This window comes from Colletotrichum scovillei (genome assembly GCF_011075155.1).
Source record: "Colletotrichum scovillei strain TJNH1 chromosome Unknown Contig00001, whole genome shotgun sequence".
Classification (NCBI taxonomy): domain Eukaryota; kingdom Fungi; phylum Ascomycota; class Sordariomycetes; order Glomerellales; family Glomerellaceae; genus Colletotrichum; species Colletotrichum scovillei.
In genome coordinates, this window is record NW_023336259.1 from 2,038,612 (window position 1) to 2,055,733 (window position 17,122).

At 54.5% G+C, this 17,122-nt stretch overlaps 5 protein-coding genes across 5 annotated transcripts; 3 read left to right on the forward strand and 2 right to left on the reverse strand.

The window, feature by feature from the left end:
- Positions 1-294: 294 nt before the first annotated feature.
- Positions 295-2,582, forward strand: HER10_EVM0012716 (putative SET domain-containing protein; the record flags this gene model as incomplete). Its single annotated transcript, XM_035482104.1, has 4 exons — positions 295-834; positions 903-1,091; positions 1,350-2,237; positions 2,469-2,582. The coding sequence occupies exons 1-4, from the start codon at positions 568-570 to the stop codon at positions 2,580-2,582; spliced, it is 1,458 nt and encodes a 485-aa protein (XP_035339035.1). The 5' UTR covers positions 295-567.
- Positions 2,583-6,327: 3,745 nt separating this feature from the next.
- Positions 6,328-10,279, forward strand: HER10_EVM0005033 (fungal specific transcription factor domain-containing protein). The gene is made up of 3 exons (XM_035474659.1): positions 6,328-7,725; positions 7,835-8,432; positions 8,484-10,279. The coding sequence occupies exons 1-3, from the start codon at positions 7,218-7,220 to the stop codon at positions 10,108-10,110; spliced, it is 2,733 nt and encodes a 910-aa protein (XP_035338314.1). The 5' UTR covers positions 6,328-7,217; the 3' UTR covers positions 10,111-10,279.
- A 296-nt stretch (positions 10,280-10,575) lies between these two features.
- HER10_EVM0007350 (glycerophosphoryl diester phosphodiesterase) lies at positions 10,576-12,778 on the reverse strand. Its single transcript, XM_035476909.1, has 4 exons — positions 12,278-12,778; positions 11,786-12,189; positions 11,551-11,655; positions 10,576-11,463 (listed from the first exon to the last, which is right to left on the reverse strand). Exons 1-4 carry the CDS (start codon positions 12,360-12,362, stop codon positions 10,888-10,890), a joined length of 1,170 nt encoding a protein of 389 aa, XP_035338547.1. The 5' UTR covers positions 12,363-12,778; the 3' UTR covers positions 10,576-10,887.
- A 394-nt stretch (positions 12,779-13,172) lies between these two features.
- On the reverse strand, positions 13,173-15,955 carry HER10_EVM0006380 (plus-3 domain-containing protein). Its single transcript, XM_035475966.1, has 4 exons — positions 15,439-15,955; positions 14,517-15,256; positions 14,328-14,464; positions 13,173-14,272 (listed from the first exon to the last, which is right to left on the reverse strand). The coding sequence occupies exons 1-4, from the start codon at positions 15,636-15,638 to the stop codon at positions 13,529-13,531; spliced, it is 1,821 nt and encodes a 606-aa protein (XP_035338442.1). The 5' UTR covers positions 15,639-15,955; the 3' UTR covers positions 13,173-13,528.
- Positions 15,956-16,160: 205 nt separating this feature from the next.
- Positions 16,161-16,946, forward strand: HER10_EVM0010274 (ubiquinone biosynthesis protein COQ7; the record flags this gene model as incomplete). The annotated part of the gene is made up of 2 exons (XM_035479739.1): positions 16,161-16,361; positions 16,413-16,946. 2 exons carry the CDS (start codon positions 16,161-16,163, stop codon positions 16,944-16,946), a joined length of 735 nt encoding a protein of 244 aa, XP_035338825.1.
- Positions 16,947-17,122: the final 176 nt, after the last annotated feature.

Sequence of the window (17,122 nt, forward strand, 5' to 3'; positions counted from 1 at the left end):
AAACAGGACTTTAACACTCTCCGAGTTCCAGTGTCCATCCAGTGACCGTCGTCGTCTTCCAGTATTGTTTTTGCAGTGGAAAGTTCAAGCAGAGTGTGAGAAGATGGTTCTGACCTTACTTGAACATGAGACGAGTAGGTCGAGTGCGTGCCCGCCTTCGTGATGGGGCCTAGTGTTTTAGGCTTCTTTGGGCTTCCAACTACCTACCGATATGGCGCATGAAGCTCCATCCATTGGAATTTTGGCCCAAAAAATGTCTTGTCGTTTCAAATCACGACTTTCTGACATTACAAAAGAAAAACGAATCGTTTCCTGGTGGGAGACATCGGCTTCTTGCAGTTCCAGCCCCCAAGCACTTGTATTCGCTGCTCGCTAGCAGTACATTGCATTGCGATCCACCCTGCGCTTTGAGCAAACTCACGTTTTGCTCCGGGACTCACACTTCAATCTTTCCAAACCTGCTCGCTGCTTGCCTGACAATCCACGAGACTGCAGCGCAACGACCAACATCCCGCCCGCTCGCAAGTATATCTTCAATCCCATTGGGAGTAAGCCGACAGCCTCGTCATGGCGTCTACGCAGCTTCCCCTGGAGACCCTCTCCACCTGGGCCATGTTCAATGACGTAGACCTCGTCGACGTCGAGGCCCGCGAAATCCCCGGCTGCGGGCTGGGTCTACTTTCGAACAAGGAGCTCAGTCGAGAAGAAGAGACCTTTGACATCCCAACCTTGCTCAGGATTCCAGGCGAGCTGGTTTTATCCGCCGAAGCTGTTGAGAACTATGCAAAGGTCGATAAGAACTTTCGGCAGCTGCTCGAGGCTGCCGGTCACAAGGTAGAGTGTTCGCCCGAGCTTGATTCGGACCTTGAAAAGCTAAGGGATTACCCATCTTCTCAATGCAGTCTACTCGACATGACGTTTGCCTCTTTCTTCTCACGCAGAAGGTACTTTCTGATAGGCCCAAGACGTCTCTGAAGGGCGGAGTCTCGACGCCATGGACAGAATACGTCAAGTACCTGCCGCCGCAAGTTCCTGTTACCACCCTCTGGACTGAGCAGGAACGCGAGATGTTGAATGGAACATCACTTGAGGCAAGTACTTCTCCAGCCTCCCTTCTCCAGTGCCCACGGCCTTCCCTGGAAAGCAAATACCGGCTGTCGTTGAATTAGGCAGGTTTGGGTCCAACTTCCGTATTTAACAATAATCAATATTGCTCCCCAAATTTCGTGGAATCATTCTCATATGAAGGTCTACTTCTTTGCCAGCCAAGTGTTGCGGCTAAGGGAGATGCAACCGACGTTACGAAAATTTCAGCTATTGCTAATGGATCACGTTCTAACAAGAAGTAGTCGGCCACGGCCGCCAAGATTGTTGCGTTGACAGACGAGTTTGACGAGCTCCGAGAGATTTCTGCGACTCTACCATTCTGGAATGAGCTGTTTTGGGAAAGCGACAAGGTGTCACTTATTGACTGGGTTCGGGTTGACGCGTGGTTTCGGTCCCGATGTCTGGAGCTCCCCAAATCAGGGGAGGCCATGGTCCCGGTGCTAGACTTGGCGAATCACTCATCGAAGGCCAATGCCTATTACGAGGAGAATGACAAGGACGAGGTAGTACTACTTCTGCGACCCGGCTGCAGGGTCTCGTCTGGGGACGAGATGACGATATCCTACGGGGACGCGAAATCCGGGGCAGAGATGCTCTTCAGCTATGGGTTCATTGACCCCGCGTCAGCCGCCGACCGGATCACGCTACCCTTGATACCCATGGAAGACGACCCGCTGGGCAAGGCGAAGCTGCACGTCTTTGACGGAGCACCGACTGTAGAGTTTGTCCGGACGAATGGCTCACTCAGCTGGAAGAGCCCCTTTGCCTACTTCATGTGCCTCAACGAGGAGGACGGCCTGTCATTTCGCGTTTTGCAGGACACCGGAGGTTCACGGGAGCTAAAACTATTCTGGCAAGAAGAGGATGTGACCGCGACGACAACGGCTTTCGAGCAACACATCGATCAACACCCCCTGGCTCAAATCTTTCGTCTTCGGGTTGTTTCCGTTTTGGAGGATCTGGTGGCCAGCCAGCTTGAGCGACTGGCTACCGGTATGTCTCTGGAGGACCTGGACGAATCCCTGAACGAAGGTGGTCTCGTCTGCGGGACATGCATCATTGCAGCTGCAACACTGAGGGAGCAAGAGACGAGCTTACTAGAAGCTGCCGTGAAGGCTCTAGAAGACCAGGTAAGTGGTTTGCTACTCTTCATCGCCAGTCTCCTGTCAGTGCCAGGGCTGCAGACGAATCTTACGATTCTCTGCCCACTTCACTCCACAGTCTTTCTGCTTCTCAAAGTCCTGCAATCCTTCTATTTTTCTCCTACAATTCGATTACCCCGGGCCCCGTCTTAACTACAGACTTCCCCCGCGTGTGGCGCCAAGGCTAACAAGGGTGGGCAATGTTCCCCAACCGTGCAGAAAACACAACTGCTCGCAGACGAAAACGTGGTGGCTTATCTCGGGTCGATGGAAGATACCCAAAATGACCTAGTCCAAGACGAGATATCCAATGAAGATGAAGACTTCAGTTAGGGAGGGAGGGACAGGCGAAGCCAGGCGGCCGGGTCGATCCATTCGGCAGTCACATCCTCGAGCGTAGACTCAGTCGCGGCGGTGCCCATCTGGGGCATAGCACGCCGTTGCGAAGCATGGCGATGAGCGGTTGCAGCAGAGACCAGACCATGGAGCAATGCAGGCGACCTTATTCATGAAGTTTGAGCTTGTTCGTAACTAGAGTGCTTTACTACTTTGACATCTTATCCTACGAAAACCACGGAAACCCATCAAAACACCACCCTTACACGGGACAGAACAATGGCTTGTACAATGGCAGTTGAATGCAGCACCCAACATCCGGATGCCCCGCGTTTGCCTGAACGATGCATATCTGATAATGGGGGCGATGCCATCTCACGGAGTTTGACAACAATACTCGATAGCCATGGTGCCGCAAACGGACGCCATCTGCATTTCTAGAAGAAGGCCGAAGTGATCCAGTTTCTTCGCCGGCATGCGCGGAACGCCCCGAAGACTCCTCATTACACCGAGCAGCGTGAGGCTCGCCGAGGCTCAGACTTGGCGGGCGGACGACAAGTTCATGGCCTCACCTAGGTGCAACGGAGATCGACGTAGGTGGGCCATATCCGGAACGGACCTCTGGGACTCGAATTTTGCTCAATTTGGTCCGCGACGTGACATTCTGCGCTTCTTGGACTTCTTGAAGACGAGGGCAGGAAGAAACACAACAGGTGCATTTGGACAGGGAGCGAGCGACGGGGGATGCCACGCCGAGCAGCGGGCGCGTGTAGGAGATACCCTGGACCATGTCATCGAATCGAATCTCGGTGGCTTGTCAGCGGGGATGCAGCTTGCGCCGATTGGGTTTCGCCCTGGGCCTCTTGCATGAACGAAATATCACGATGAAGGGCGGCAATCGGGTTATCCACGGTACGCTTTATGGGGTAGAATTTCCCAACACAACACAACGACCCTTACGAGTTTGATGTTCCTGTTGTTCCCGGCACCTGCAGCTCAACGAATGTCTACGATAAGGGATACGTGCATCATCAGTGCGGTGTCAGCGTTCCAACGTGCGATTACCAACGATGTAGCGTAGGGAAGGGATTGCGGAATGAGGGATAGAGAAGGAGCACCACTCTTCAGCAATTCGATCTTTGACTAGGTGAATGCCACAGGGGACGCTCAAACAGGAATTCTTCGAAAATGAAGAGTCAAGACAAAGTAAGAAAGTGGCGTGCTTTGCTCAACTTCGCTTGTCTCGTGTTTCGGCCTGCCTTGCGGACATGGCAGGAGGCGTTGATTCATCCGATCCCGTTATTCGTTAAATGATCTCTTTTTTGCCTTTCGACACAAATACCCATATCATCTAGGATGGGATTGTCTGAAGTTGACGAGACAAGTCCGCTTTCCGAACAGGGCCGAATGTTGTTTGGAGATGCTGAGAGTTGCCCAATCAACAAAGGACAGCACGACAAATACTCGGAACAGGCAAACTCGCACATTTGCGATGTCGAGCATTGAGCACGCGAGCATTCGAGACTGTTGCTGCATTGTGCCTCCTTGAGCCTCGACTCCTCGAAGGACAGTTTTCAGCTTACAAGTTACAGGTACCGCTGACCCGAAGCCCGGACTGAAGTGAAGTGGGCCCGCCCGAGAACGGCGCGGAATGCGGGCAGGGGATAAAGTTTTGCAATTGCGGTTCCGCAAAGATAGCGTGGTTTCCTTCCATCCCCAACGCCAACGGCGTCGACGGTGTGACACGTTTGGATGGGGGGATCCGTTTTTGGCGGACTCACGATTACCGACTAGCTGGCGCCAGTTTCAATATCAGCGGGTCTTTTCATTGCATCACAGAAGCGTCACTCGAGTCAAGACGTCGGGGACTCGGGCGCGTTCAGACTTCAAAGCAACATCGGGGCAGTCAACTATCTCGGAATGTGTTGGACCCTGTCTGGTCGAGCCAAAACCGGAGGGCAGTGTCTGGTTGTCGTCGCAACATATACATTGGATTCCGGGCCGATTTGATGATGATGACGGCTGTCGGTCAGTGTAAGAGCTCAAGAGGTTGTGACGTGAAAACTAGGCGTCATTTCTCAATGATGAATTGCCAATAGGTGCCGACAGGTCTCGAGACAGCGAAAATCCCGTCGATCGCAAAAGGTCCGGTGGTTTAGTTGCGGCTCGTCTGTGTTTATTGGCTGCTCACCGCAAGGTCGGGCCCAGTATTGACGACTAGGTATCACTGCCGCGCACGCTCAGACTCGATAGGCCTTGAAGAGCGCTGCAGAGGTGAAGAATTGGTCCAGTTTGCGTGGCAGGCGTGGGCCAAGCAGCTTTCGTCCTAGGCGGCGAATCATTGGGACCACCAGTAACGAGGAAGCGATCGTCGACTGGGGGTGATCCAATCCGATATGGATATATGGCGATAATGGGGGGCCCCGGAACCAGTGTAACGGCAACGGGGGCCATCCCCCGGATTTCTCCCCCAGTTTCCTGTGGCCTGCGCCCCAGTTCGAACCCCAGGTGCCTCCCTCCTTTTCCCCAGGGCCCAGTGAGCTGTTCCTACTTTTGCCGAACGTCGAATTGGCAATCCTGTCTAGGTATCTGTGGTTTCTTTGTTCCCGAATCTTGTTCTGGAGGACGAAGGGATCGAGAGGTCGAATCTGGGGAAAAGGCGAGATGGGTGGTGGCGGAAAGGAGTGGTTGGTCGGGTTGGTTGGAGCGAAGCGGCATGAAGCATGGAATGGACGACTCGCCAGGAGACGCTTGCGCATGACACTGGGCTGACAACGGAGCGGAAACTCTGGGGGCGGATCCGCCCCGCGTCCAAAATGGTCTAGAGCTTTTCCTTCCGTCAGGTTGCCGTAGGCGCCTATTGACTCTTGGGTTCTCTGGAGAGACCGGATAGTCTAGAGACAGGATAGCTGAAGTTGGGAAAGTGGTCTGCTGCTTCTAACGACTCGGGTGGTGCCATATCTGCGTCTGCTCAGCTGCCTTTAAAGGGCTGAATCGCGAGATGAAGAAAAAAACGCTGGTTTTCAGAGACACGGTACGATGGCAGGACAGGCCAGCGAGTGTTGACGCGGGGCATTGTGCTTTGGCGACGCTGTCAGGCTACGGGCACAACAGCAGACCGGCACACATCGTGTCGTCGCATGGCGTTGATGGACACGTTTATTGTGGCGGGCAAAAGTGTAGTGGTGTGCTTCTGTTCTGCTTCTGGCTTCCATTCTGGCTGGCGCGTGTCTCTAGAGCTTAGATCTTGTCAGTCATCGAGTGCTGGCTGGCCACCTTCTGCGGTACCTCCCACCTCACCAAGCGGCCATATCAGGAAATGTACCTTGGTAGACCTCAGAAGCGAAGTACTCGTACTTCACTCTACGGTCTAGCGAGCTGGGTGGTATACAATTGCCAGTTGGTGATTGGCTCCCCCTCACTCTGGTTAGCGTGCATTTGTATCGTTTCCCACCGCACCCCAACTTTTTCCCAACACCAGCGCCGGCGCGAGGGCCGCCCGGCAGACCCCGGGCTGCCCTTCCCCCAGATTTCTGTACTTTCAAGGGCCCCTCGCTTACACTATGTACATACACAGCAAGGCACTGGCCAGCGATGCAGGGCAGATTATCCAGTGCGAGAGCCGGCCCGGGGCCCACCAAAACCTCCCGTTTCCTCAGGTACTTTTCTCTCCACAGCGGCACCTCACCAGAACCAGGAGCAGTAAGGTACCTCTGCTCAGTGTAAGTAGTTGACGGGACGGCAGGCATAAGCTCACCAATTCTGTTCATTCCAGTAAAGAAGCGGAAGGCTGTTTCTCCTGTAGCTTCTTGGTTCATCCCTGGTCCCGCACATCGTCCACGGGGTCTTGTTCTAGGTAGGTGGTACTGTACTTGTGGCCTAGTGTACCTAACCTAAGGCAGGCAGGTACTTTACCGTCCCCATCTCCCCACGATTCATCTTGTACCGCGTTCCTAGCAGCAAATCCTTTCGGTGTGGTGTCCTGCGTCCAGCGGCCAGCGTCCAGCGTTCCCAGTCGTGGTGTCCATTTTGCTACTAAGAGACTCCACCGTCTCACCTCCCTATCCCCCACGACCATCTTCCACTTCTTCTTTCCCTTTTTCCCTCACACACACCCCCCGACTCCGCCATCCCACCCAGCATCTCTACTGCTCTTCGTCTTGTTCGACCTTACAATTCATTCTACCTATTATAGGTACTGCTCACCCACCGCTTCCGAGTTGTCGAACACACCAAATCTCCACTCTTCTTCTTTTTGTGTTTCTGCTGTCATCTTTGCCATCTTAGTTGGCAAGATCGGTGTTCTCGTGGACCTGCTTTCTTAGTCACCAAAGATACCAACTACCTACAACAATCCCCAACGAAGACGACGATTTACGAAACCACTCGCCCATCACTCTGAAGAGGACCCATGATTCATCTTTATACAAATACTCAACCAACCGCGCGCCCGTCCAGATTCATCAACCGAGCCTACCAGCGACGAATCTAAAGAACAGCAAAAAGCCAGCGCCGGAGCCCCCGAGAGGCTGACCTAGTCAACGCCAGTAGTCCGCCTTGAGTTGCCTATCACCGGATAAATCACCAAGAAGGAACATCTAAACGTAGAAAACAGAGGGAACCACCGCCACCATGCCTGGAATATTACCCATGAAGGTGATCAAGGTGGGCACCAGCTCGCAAAGCCGCATAGCACAGGCCTGCGACCGGTGCCGGAGCAAGAAGATTCGTTGCGATGGAATCAGGCCGACATGCTCGCAATGCTCCAACGTGGGCTTCGAGTGCCGCACAAGCGACAAACTGAGCCGTCGCGCATTCCCCCGCGGCTACACAGAGTCTCTCGAGGAGCGCGTGCGTCAGCTGGAAACTGAAGTCAGGGAGTTGAAGGACTTGTTGGATGAGAAGGACGAAAAGATTGACATGCTGTCGAGAATGCACGGAAACCACAGCCACACGACCATGCGCAGCCCTTCCGTCGCGACATCGGCGCATTCACCCGCGTCGGCATCAGACGGAAGAAAGGATGCCGGGGCGCCGGCCAAGGAAGATACTTTCCGCGTGCAGGCGTCGCCATTATTACTGGGTGTCGAGAACTCGGATTCATACTTCATGGGCCCTTCCAGCGGCCGTGCCTTTATCGGTTCGTACCGCCCTTCTTATGCGCGTACCCGTTCATCCCGCCTCCCGGAGTGGCGGTCCGAGCGATGTGGATATAGACCAACGAGCTTTTTGGCTAACAAGGAAAATAGAGGCTTTCAAGCGCAAGATGCAAGAAAATGGCAAGTCATGCTCGGATTTCAACCCGGAAGCATTTTTGCATATCCAGGGGTGCCATCCCTTGACACCAAAAACGCCTGATCAGTCACTCAAAGTGCCGCCGCGTTTGTTCTCAGATCGCTGCGTCAACGTTTACTTCCAAGAGTGGGCTCCCTTATTCCCAGTCTTGCACAAGCCGACATTCCTCCACATTTATGAGGAGTTTGTATCAGACCCGGAAAAGGTGAAGAATAACCACAAAATCGCCCAGCTGTACCTTGTCTTTGGCATCGCGGCATTGGGCAGCGACCAGCCCGATCTCGAGCAGATCGCGGCGTGTGAGCAACAATGGCAGCGAGCTGTCGAGGCTGTCCTTATGGAAAACACCATGGTCACCCTGCAATGTCTCGAGTTGGCTCTGCTGTACTGCATCGTGAGAGCGGATTACAAGCGCTTGCAGCACTACAAGGGCATTGCGGTGGGTTTGTCCCACCGCCTCGGCCTCCATCAGAGCCAGAAACGCTTCTCCTTCGGCGCGCTCACTATCGAGACCCGTAAGAAGGTGTTCTGGACTCTGTACACATTGGATTGGTGAGTATTATTACCTCAAAATAATGTTGGAACATTGACTAACAGCTGCAGCTTCTCTGGTGCCATTCTTGGACTGCCGAAACTGCTCAAGGAGGATGAGATTCACACTGAGTATCCTTCAGACACAGACGACGAGTACGTCACAGAGAAGGGCTTCCAGCCAACGCTCCCTGGCGAATACACCCGCTTGTCGAGCGCGCTCGCCCTCTTCCGCTGTTGCCGAATCCTAGCCAAGGTGATGGAGAAGAACTATCCCGCCGCCACTTCTCACGAGTTGTCGCTGCAGTCAATGTCTGCCATGGAGGCTGAGCTCGACGAATGGAACGAGTCACTCCCGACACATCTCAAGCTTACCTTTAAGCAAGATAAGCCTTCGACCGATGTAACCGGAAGCCGGTCGCCATTGCTTGCTCTTGCCTACTACTACACCAAGATCCTCATCTACCGTCCTGCCGTTGGCTCCTCGCTCGGTCGCAAGGCCGCGCCTGCTTTGATCTCCATCGGCGAGTCCAGCAAGCACGTTGTTCAGATCGCCCAACTGCTCGAGGAGCGCAGCATGACCTTCTCCTTCTGCCTCAACAAGACGGACACTCTCGTTCTCTGCGGCATGACCCTCATGTACCAGAGCTTCGAGCTCAAGCCGGAAAGCAAGATGCTAAAGGACGTCGAGCGCCTCGTCAACAGCGTCCTCCATATTCTCACAAAGGCCAAGGCACCTGGCTCCTTCGATCTCAAGCGTGTGGCCGGTCTGCTCATTCGACTCGACGAGCAGAACCTGCCCACTCCGCCACAAGAGACATCCGAGGCATCCGCGTCCATGCCCGCACCGCAAAGGGCTTCGCCGCCTGCGCCAGCGATCAAGAAGAAGTCTCCTCAACGGACTCTGGGTCGTCTTCCGAGTGCCGCTGCTAGCGAGAGTGACTTGATTCAGCAACAGGAGAAGATGCGCCGGATGACCATGCCTAGCATCCAGAATCGCCCAGAACTTTACCGTTCCCGTTCGAAGCCGTCATTTGACAACTTGCAACAGCAACAGCAGCAGCAAGACGTCCCCGCACGGCGAGATCAGCGTCTTTCCATGTCACAAATCACCAGTCGCATCCGCACGTCCTCCAAGCAGAACCTCGACTATCTGTCTCTGAATAGCACACCAAACGGCTCATCGCCTCCATCGCCAACTACAGCCCGTCTACACCAGCACATCCTCGCCGCAGCGCACCAGAGTCTTTACGCACAACAGCAGCAGCAACAACATCAGCCACAGCAACCACAAAAGGTGTCTGGCGTATCTTCCTCTGAATGGGAGGCCCTTCTTGGCTCCATGGACGGCGGCTTGAACAATGTCTACGACGCAATCTACGGCGGGGGTGGCGGCGCTATCCCCAACATGGGGGAGACGCCCGCGTCATCATCGACAGGGCTGGACAGCTGGAGCCCCGATAGCTGGGACCTAGCCAACTTCAATATCGGCGACTTCGGAACGAACCCGGCACCGCCGCAGAGCGTCTTGAGCGTTAGCGAGGAGAGCTTGTCCTCGGGCGAGGACTTGGCGACGAGTGATTTGAATCTGAGCGTCAGCAGTCTGGAGTACCGGAACGCGTTGCTCGCGTCTTGTAGCGGGAACGGGAACAACGATGGGTTGTTTTTGGATGGCCTTGATGGGAATTACGGACTTTAAGCGCAAGGGTGTTTCTTGACGGCGTGATTTGGAGGGTTTCAAATAGCGACGGCTTTGGCTTTGTTGTATGTAGGAATTTTCAGGGGTTTATATATCTGAACGGCCAGATGGAAATGGGACACCTAGCTCTTGGACATGAATGATTATCTCTTGTTATTCTTAAATGAACGCTCTCGCGACACCAACGGTATATTTTGACAAGACACAACGAGACGTTACGTATAAGTTCTCTCTGCTCAAGGATGTATATGGGCTTTGCACACGTCCTGTCTCCTTCCATGCTGACACGCATACTCTCTCTCCTGATCTAGTGAGGCCTTTAATCTGTTATTACCTTTGGCACCATCTCCCAGCGCAGCACGATGCCTGGATACTGTATCCTATTCCTATACAGAAATATAGCATGGGATATTTTTGGAACCCACAGGTCGAGGAGGATGTGTATTTCGGGGTTCGAACTTTATACTCTGTAGTTCTAGTCACCCAGCCTCTATCCTACATTGCGCAATTAGTGCCATATTTCTACCTCCTCTACCTCTAGCTCCTTATGTACGTAACCTGCTTTCTTTGAACATTGATCATAGTCATGATCCAGTGGGCTCCATTCTCCAGAGGCCCATCCCCTCCCTTCTCTTTATGAGTGTACTTTCTCAAACCTAGGTAGGTCGCGTCTCTCCTCTTTGGCAGTCGTTATCTATCCCGCGAGAATCATCATCCTATGGTGATTTCTCTTAAATCGGCAAACAACACATAGTTCCGAGAGCCCCCCCTCCATTCTCACAGCTTCAACGCTTTGGCAGCCTTCGGCCCGGGCCCCACAACCCCGAACCGCGCAACGAGCATCAGAATGGGCGTGAACACCGCCACGAGGACCTGTATCCCCGCGACCTCGAGGTACAACCTCGCCGTCCTCTTCCACGTACCGTCGCGCACCCGGCCCGTCCGCCTAGCCGCCCTCGCCTTCTCGTCTGCGTCTGCCTCTAGCTCTCCCGACGGAGCCGAAGTCGACGTGGACGTAGACGTAGATGCCCCCTCCCCTTTCCCCTCCCACCGCTTACAAACCTCCCTAAACAGCTCTGGATCATCTGTAATCACCCCGTCCGCTCCGGCGCGGATGCTCCACTCCATCCACTCCTCGTCGTTGACCGTCCAGACGAACAGCTGTCGTTGGTTCTTCTTCACGTCCCTGATGAACAGTTTGCCGACGGGCCCGACGAGGGACTTTTGGAACATGTTGAAGGAGAGGTTCGGTTGCTTCGGTGTGAGGAAATTACGGGCGTAGAGCGGGGACCAGGAGATGAGGGAGATTGGGTAGGCGGGAAGAATTGTGCGGACGTGGGTGATGTAGGGTTGCTTTGAATTAAGTGTCAGTACCGTCGTGCTTTTTGGGGTTTGGTCTTTTGCGGAAAGTGCGTTGAGACTGGTGAGATGATAACTTACGTTCCAGCATCCGAATACTATCCTCTCGTTCCACGGCACGGGGCCCGGCGTGGAGGCCAGGACGTCGGCTACGCGGCCGAGGAGTTCTGCTGGGGGATCGTCGGTCTACACGAGTTGATAAACGTCAGCTCTTCATCTTCGTCTTCCCAGTTACGCGCCCTCTTCGTACGCCTAATCTGCAACCCTCTGCACCCAAATCACAACATAGCGGCTCGGCGCATCCGGAAAGCCATACCTTGATATCAAGCAAAACCCAAACCCCCTCCCTCCCCTCCTCCGCCAACAACCCCAACAGATCCTCCAGCCTCGGCATCCTCTGCTTCGGCTCTCTGACCGTCTCGAGTGTCTTTAGATAGCTCCAATCGCACTCGTTGATCTTCTTGTCCTCGATCCCGAAACACCGCTTCAGGTTCCCATCGTGGGAGAGCACGACGACGCCGTCGCGCGAGAGGTGCAGGTCCGTCTCGAGGGCGTGCGCGCCCGCCTCGTCGAGCGCGGCGCGGAAGGCGAGGAGGGTGTTTTCGGGGTATTGCGCTTTGAAGCCGCGGTGGGCTATTGCTTGGGGCAGATGATGCGCGCCGTCACTGCCTCGAGAGGGGGTGGTGGTTGTGGTGAGTGGGAGGGCGGATGTAAAGTGTGCTGCGTTGTTAGGACATTTGTTAGCCATTGGTCCCTTGGTGGGAAACGTGCAATTCGGAGGAGAAGAGAGAGAAAGAGAGGGTTGTACCTGACGGGCTGGAGGACTCGTCCCCCAGGAGGGGCTTCGTTTCGGGAGTCATTGCCGCTGCTGCTGTATGTCTTCGTTGTCGCATCTAGAATTCTAATGGTATGTGGGAGGCTAGCTCTATCAACGAACAGCCCAGCTTAGTGTAAAGCACTCTTGTCTAGTGAGATGGTAGTCTATGAGCGCAATTCACCGAGTGTGGTATTATACAGAAAGGCAGGCGCCGGAGGAGAAAGAGAAGTAAAGGATTATGAGTCTACGTGAATTCAACGACGGAACGATGGCATTCTTCCTCAATGGTAGAGAAGGGAGAAGAGGTGAAGACTAATCAGCTAATGGACGTAATGTAGTCGTCGCATACTCTAGCGCATACGGACTCGGGAGCTTTCAGAGGTCTTGAAGACTTGGGTTAACCCCGTAAAAGCCGTGCGCAGTCGTGGGCCGATTCAAAGGACGGGACGGGATGGGATGTTGACGACGACGAACATGAGAGTTGGATGTCCAAGGTAGGAAAGATTATGAGACAAGACGTACAGCTAGCTGCCTCGCCTTACCTTACGTAGCTGGCCAGCGGGGTGCCTCGGAGCAATTCGAATGCGGTTCGACTTCCCCCCCACGTGCAGAAGCCCAATGCGTGCCGACGGGGCCGTACTTTGCCTTGAAGCTTAACCCGGGCAGGGTGCAGGTGGGAATTTGGGACGGATGGCTTCCGCTACCTATAGTAAGGTACTTAGGCACTGTGGGCTGGCGCATCCATCGCCCCGCAGCTCACTCACCACCAGACCACGGGCGCGGGGCGAGACCTTAAGTCCGACCCCGCGGTGGGCGAGTCTGCAGTAGCGTCCCGCGTATTAACCCGTTCTCTTCCAGGTTCACTGAGGTAGATAGACAGGAATCAATGGGCCTCACGCCCAGGATACGGTCATTGGAAGAAATTAGGCTACTCTGAGGGAAGGCAGGTGAGATTACGGCCGAGTATCCATGATATCGACGAGTGCTTGCGCAGCCTGTTTCATTCTTGTTTGCTCTATCGCGTCGATTACTTCGCTCACGCAGAGAGCCCTGCCAAAACGCTTTTTCTCTACTCTACAACTACTGCGCTGGAAAGGTGCCATGTGATGCTAGGCCTCTGTACCCGTAAACCCTCTTATGCCCCTTTATAGCAACTTTTATAGCAACCTACCACAGTCTCCAGCCAGGCCAAGTCCCTCCCGCGCAACCTTGCAAAAGTTTCCGCCGCTAAACAAGACTTCTTTAGTCAATGTCAATGTCAATATCGAGATCCAGGGATCCGATAATGTCATCGTCCATGAGCGGCTTGTGAATCGTCGGGATGCCCTTCTTCTCCTGGTTCGCAGCCTGCAGCTTGACCAAGTTGGGCAAGAAGTTCTTCTCCTGAGCGCCCATCTTGGGCGTGCCGTTGGCGGGTGTGCTCGCATTGCTGTCCTTTGTCTTCTTGCTGCCCGTATCGTTGGCGTCGTGGATGAACTTGGCCTTTGTCCGCAGCCGTCGCGACAAATCGTTCTTGATATCCTCGCCCCTCTCCAGCGCCGCCTCCAGCTTACGCGCCTCGGCCTTCTCCTTGAGCTGTGCTCTCCTAACGTTCTCGGCGTTCTCCAGCCGGCGTTGGCGGTTGATGTTAGCTAACCGGTCCTGCTGGGATGTTGCGCTGGGCTTAGATGAGGTCTCGCTAAGGCTCGTCTTGAAGGCCAATACGTTCGTTTTGAGGTCGTCGAGCTGCTCCTGCAGGTCCTCTGCTTTTCTGGTGTTCCCTTGGGCGCGGGCGACCTCGATGTCTTGAGCGAGGCGCTCACGCAGCTTGGGATCGAACTTCTTGCGGAGCGCGGCCTTGCGCTGAATGCGCTCGTCAATCTCGGTGGTGGAGAGATGGTACGCGATGAGCGCGTTAATATCGTCAATCTTGTCCATGAGGGTCTTCTTCTTGGGCCAAGTCAGGCCCTCGGACTGAATGACCTTTTCGTATCGATTGTATTCACGCTGCTTCAGTCAGTTGGACGTCCTCCAATATAGAGCATCTGAAGTGTAAACTCACCTCAGTAAATGGCCGATCTGACAGGAAGATGAATGGGAACGGCCGCTCTGCCTTACCATGAGCTGCCAGAACATACTGATCGGTCACAAAGGCACCACTAGGGCCTGTCATGGCGTATGGCTTGCCAACTGTAATGGCTGTAAAACGTCAGCATCTTGTCAGCAACAACGCCTCGGCGGGCGGACTGACATTGAATGCGCGCCATGCGATACTCGTCCTGGCCCGTCTTGGGGTCGGGACCGATACTGATGCGGACGTAGCATCCTATCATGGTCGTCTCGAAGCTTGGGTGGAAGCAGTGCTCCGCGAAACGACTCTTTCCGACGCGAATGCGCTCGAAATCCCGAATGTCTGGAGGCGGCAACTCGCGTGCGACAATTTCGTCCTCCGGCGATCGTGACTTGCGGTGCCGGCGGCGTTGGTTCTCCTCGTAATCGCCTCCCTCATCGCTGTCGTCCTGGTAGTCATCGCGCGGCGACCTAAGCCCCTTGCGCTCCTCCTCGCGACGACGAATGCGGTCGACCTTTTCCGCACGCGCGCGACGTAGCTCATCTATTGCTGACGTCTTGCCGTCGGTGCGCGGCCGCGCTGTCGTGCGCGATTCGTCGTCGAGGTCGGCAGCGTCGGCGCTGCGCTTCTTGAGCTTCTGCTTTTTCTCCTCGTTCTCCTGCTTGCTGACAAGCTGTCGCAGCATGCGATTCTGTCTGTGGCGCTCGATTTCGGCCTGTCGCTCTGCGAGCAGCGATTCTCTCTCGACTTCGCGCATGGCCATGACCATTTCCTTCTCGGCGCGGCTTTTGAACATGCCGTCGATCGGGTACTTATCCTCCTCATCATCGTCTTGGCCCGCCCTATGCGGCTCGGCCTCGGAGTCGGACTCGTCCATGGCGGCGGATCCTATCGAGTTGGGGCTACCGGGTGCTGAAGAGCTGAGGCGCATTGTCAGTGATGTAATTGGTAGGTAAGGCAATGGAAGCCAATGTTGCGCGCGCGATGATGAGCTGAGAGGTTGAGATTCAAGGTGTCGAAGGTGAAGCTCAAGGTTGGTGGAATTCCTCCGGTGTAGAGGTAGGAATGCGCCTGGGTGTATTACGAAACGGGAGAAACTTACGCCTCTCCTTCTTCTTCTGAGTCGCCTCCTCCAGCGCGCTTCTTCACCTTTTTCGCAGCGGACTTTTTCGCAGCCGCCTTGGGCGGTGGTGACGCGGATTGCGCCCTACTCTCCACCTCGGACATCACCTCCTCCTCTTCCTCGTCAGAGGACTCTCCGCCTCCGGCGAGAGCTAAAAGCTCATCATCAATGTCGGCCATGGTGATTTACGATCGGGTATTCGACTAAGGGGCTGGGAGCTCTTTCAAGCAGCTGCGCCGGGTGAATTAAGTAATTCAAGACCGATCGATCGGTTTACGCAATTGGCTATCGATGCAAAGAAAACAAATACGATTACTTCGAGTCGCAGAAAGATGAGGTTCCTTTGTCGATTGGGTGTAGAGAGGTGAACGTTCGGGAAATTGTTGCTGGCGGTTGTGTGGTAAGGTTGTTAGAATAAGAACTCGAAAGTCTGGCTCCTATTCACAGCCTTGGGCCATTGTCGTTGCGAACGCGTGCCTGATTGGCTCAGATTATGTCATTCGTCTGCACAGGGGTGGAGCAGTCGGAGCATCGGCCCACGCCCATCCGACCTGCCCTTCAGCTAGCCAATCAACGCTCAAAGATGCTTCAGCATCCACAGGGTCTAGTCGTTCGATGTCATTGACATCTTGCATTTGTCTTCGGCCGAGTTTGTGCTCCGAATACCCTAGGGGTCTTGTCCACCTACAGAAAATCTCACAATGGCTTCAGCAAGATCAGTTCTGAGGCCCTGCTGTGGCATCGCAAGAATTGGAGCGCGAAACGCGTATGCGCCGGGTGTTTGCATCTCGCGCAGACAGCTATCCGGCACTTCCAATGCGCAGGCCGAAGCAAAAGGTGCAGCAGCGGCGCCCCGACGAAAGCCCCTGACCCAAGAGCAGCGGGATTTCTTGTCTTCAGCAGTAAGTTGTGCAATTGTATGCAGTTGGGGAAACCATACTGACACTATTCAGCTTCGAGTCAATCAAGCCGGAGAACTCGCTGCCACCCGAATCTACACAGCTCAAACCCCACCGATCGTCAATCGACACCCACACCTTCGACCTCTCATGGCACACATGTACGACCAAGAAGAAGGCCACCTCAATACATTCAACGCCCTCATTCACAAGCATCGCGTGCGACCGACTGCGCTGTACCCTTTGTGGCAGCTGATGTCAACTGGGCTGGGCTGGAGTACCGCAGTCATGGGTCGCGAAGCGGCCATGGCATGTACAGAGGCCGTCGAGACGGAAATTGGCGATCACTACAACAACCAAATCAGAACCCTCATTGAGATGGTCACAGAGTGGGAAGCTGAAGGCTACGATGTCGGTCCCGAGTTCACCGATCTCATCAAGACACTGCGGCGGATTCGCGATGAAGAACTGGAGCACCTGGACCACGCTGTCGAGCATGACGCCAAGAAGGCGGAGCCGCACTGGTTACTCACCGGTGTGATCCGGGCGGGTTGCAAAGGCGCCATCTGGGTAAGTGAGAAGGTGTAATAAAGGCTGTAATTTAACAATGTGTACAATACATGTAAAAACAACGGCCGAAGCCATAAGAATACAATCAATACAGTGAAAGTACCCGCGACGCCAAGATGCTCCTCTCTGACTCCGTCCTGTGCATCGATGTATCGTGTAGTGGTTCAGCCATATAGAGAGGCTTTGTCCAGCAG

What these genes read in the sequence shown, in the direction of transcription:
- HER10_EVM0007350 (XM_035476909.1), bottom strand. Translation starts at nt 12,362, where the DNA reads ATGCGACAACGAAGACATACAGCAGCAGCGGCAATGACTCCCGAAACG. An exon ending in GGGTTTTGCTTGATATCAAG is followed by an intron (nt 11,656 to 11,785) that starts GTATGGCTTTCC and finishes CAACTCGTGTAG; the next exon opens with ACCGACGATCCCCCAGCAGA. An exon ending in TAGTATTCGGATGCTGGAAC is followed by an intron (nt 11,464 to 11,550) that starts GTAAGTTATCAT and finishes CTTAATTCAAAG; the next exon opens with CAACCCTACATCACCCACGT.
- HER10_EVM0006380 (XM_035475966.1), bottom strand. Translation starts at nt 15,638, where the DNA reads ATGGCCGACATTGATGATGAGCTTTTAGCTCTCGCCGGAGGCGGAGAG. An exon ending in TCAGAAGAAGAAGGAGAGGC is followed by an intron (nt 15,257 to 15,438) that starts GTAAGTTTCTCC and finishes AATGCGCCTCAG; the next exon opens with CTCTTCAGCACCCGGTAGCC. An exon ending in TCGCATGGCGCGCATTCAAT is followed by an intron (nt 14,465 to 14,516) that starts GTCAGTCCGCCC and finishes GACGTTTTACAG; the next exon opens with CCATTACAGTTGGCAAGCCA.
- HER10_EVM0005033 (XM_035474659.1), top strand. Translation starts at nt 7,218, where the DNA reads ATGCCTGGAATATTACCCATGAAGGTGATCAAGGTGGGCACCAGCTCG. An exon ending in CAGCGGCCGTGCCTTTATCG is followed by an intron (nt 7,726 to 7,834) that starts GTTCGTACCGCC and finishes CAAGGAAAATAG; the next exon opens with AGGCTTTCAAGCGCAAGATG. An exon ending in ACTCTGTACACATTGGATTG is followed by an intron (nt 8,433 to 8,483) that starts GTGAGTATTATT and finishes TAACAGCTGCAG; the next exon opens with CTTCTCTGGTGCCATTCTTG.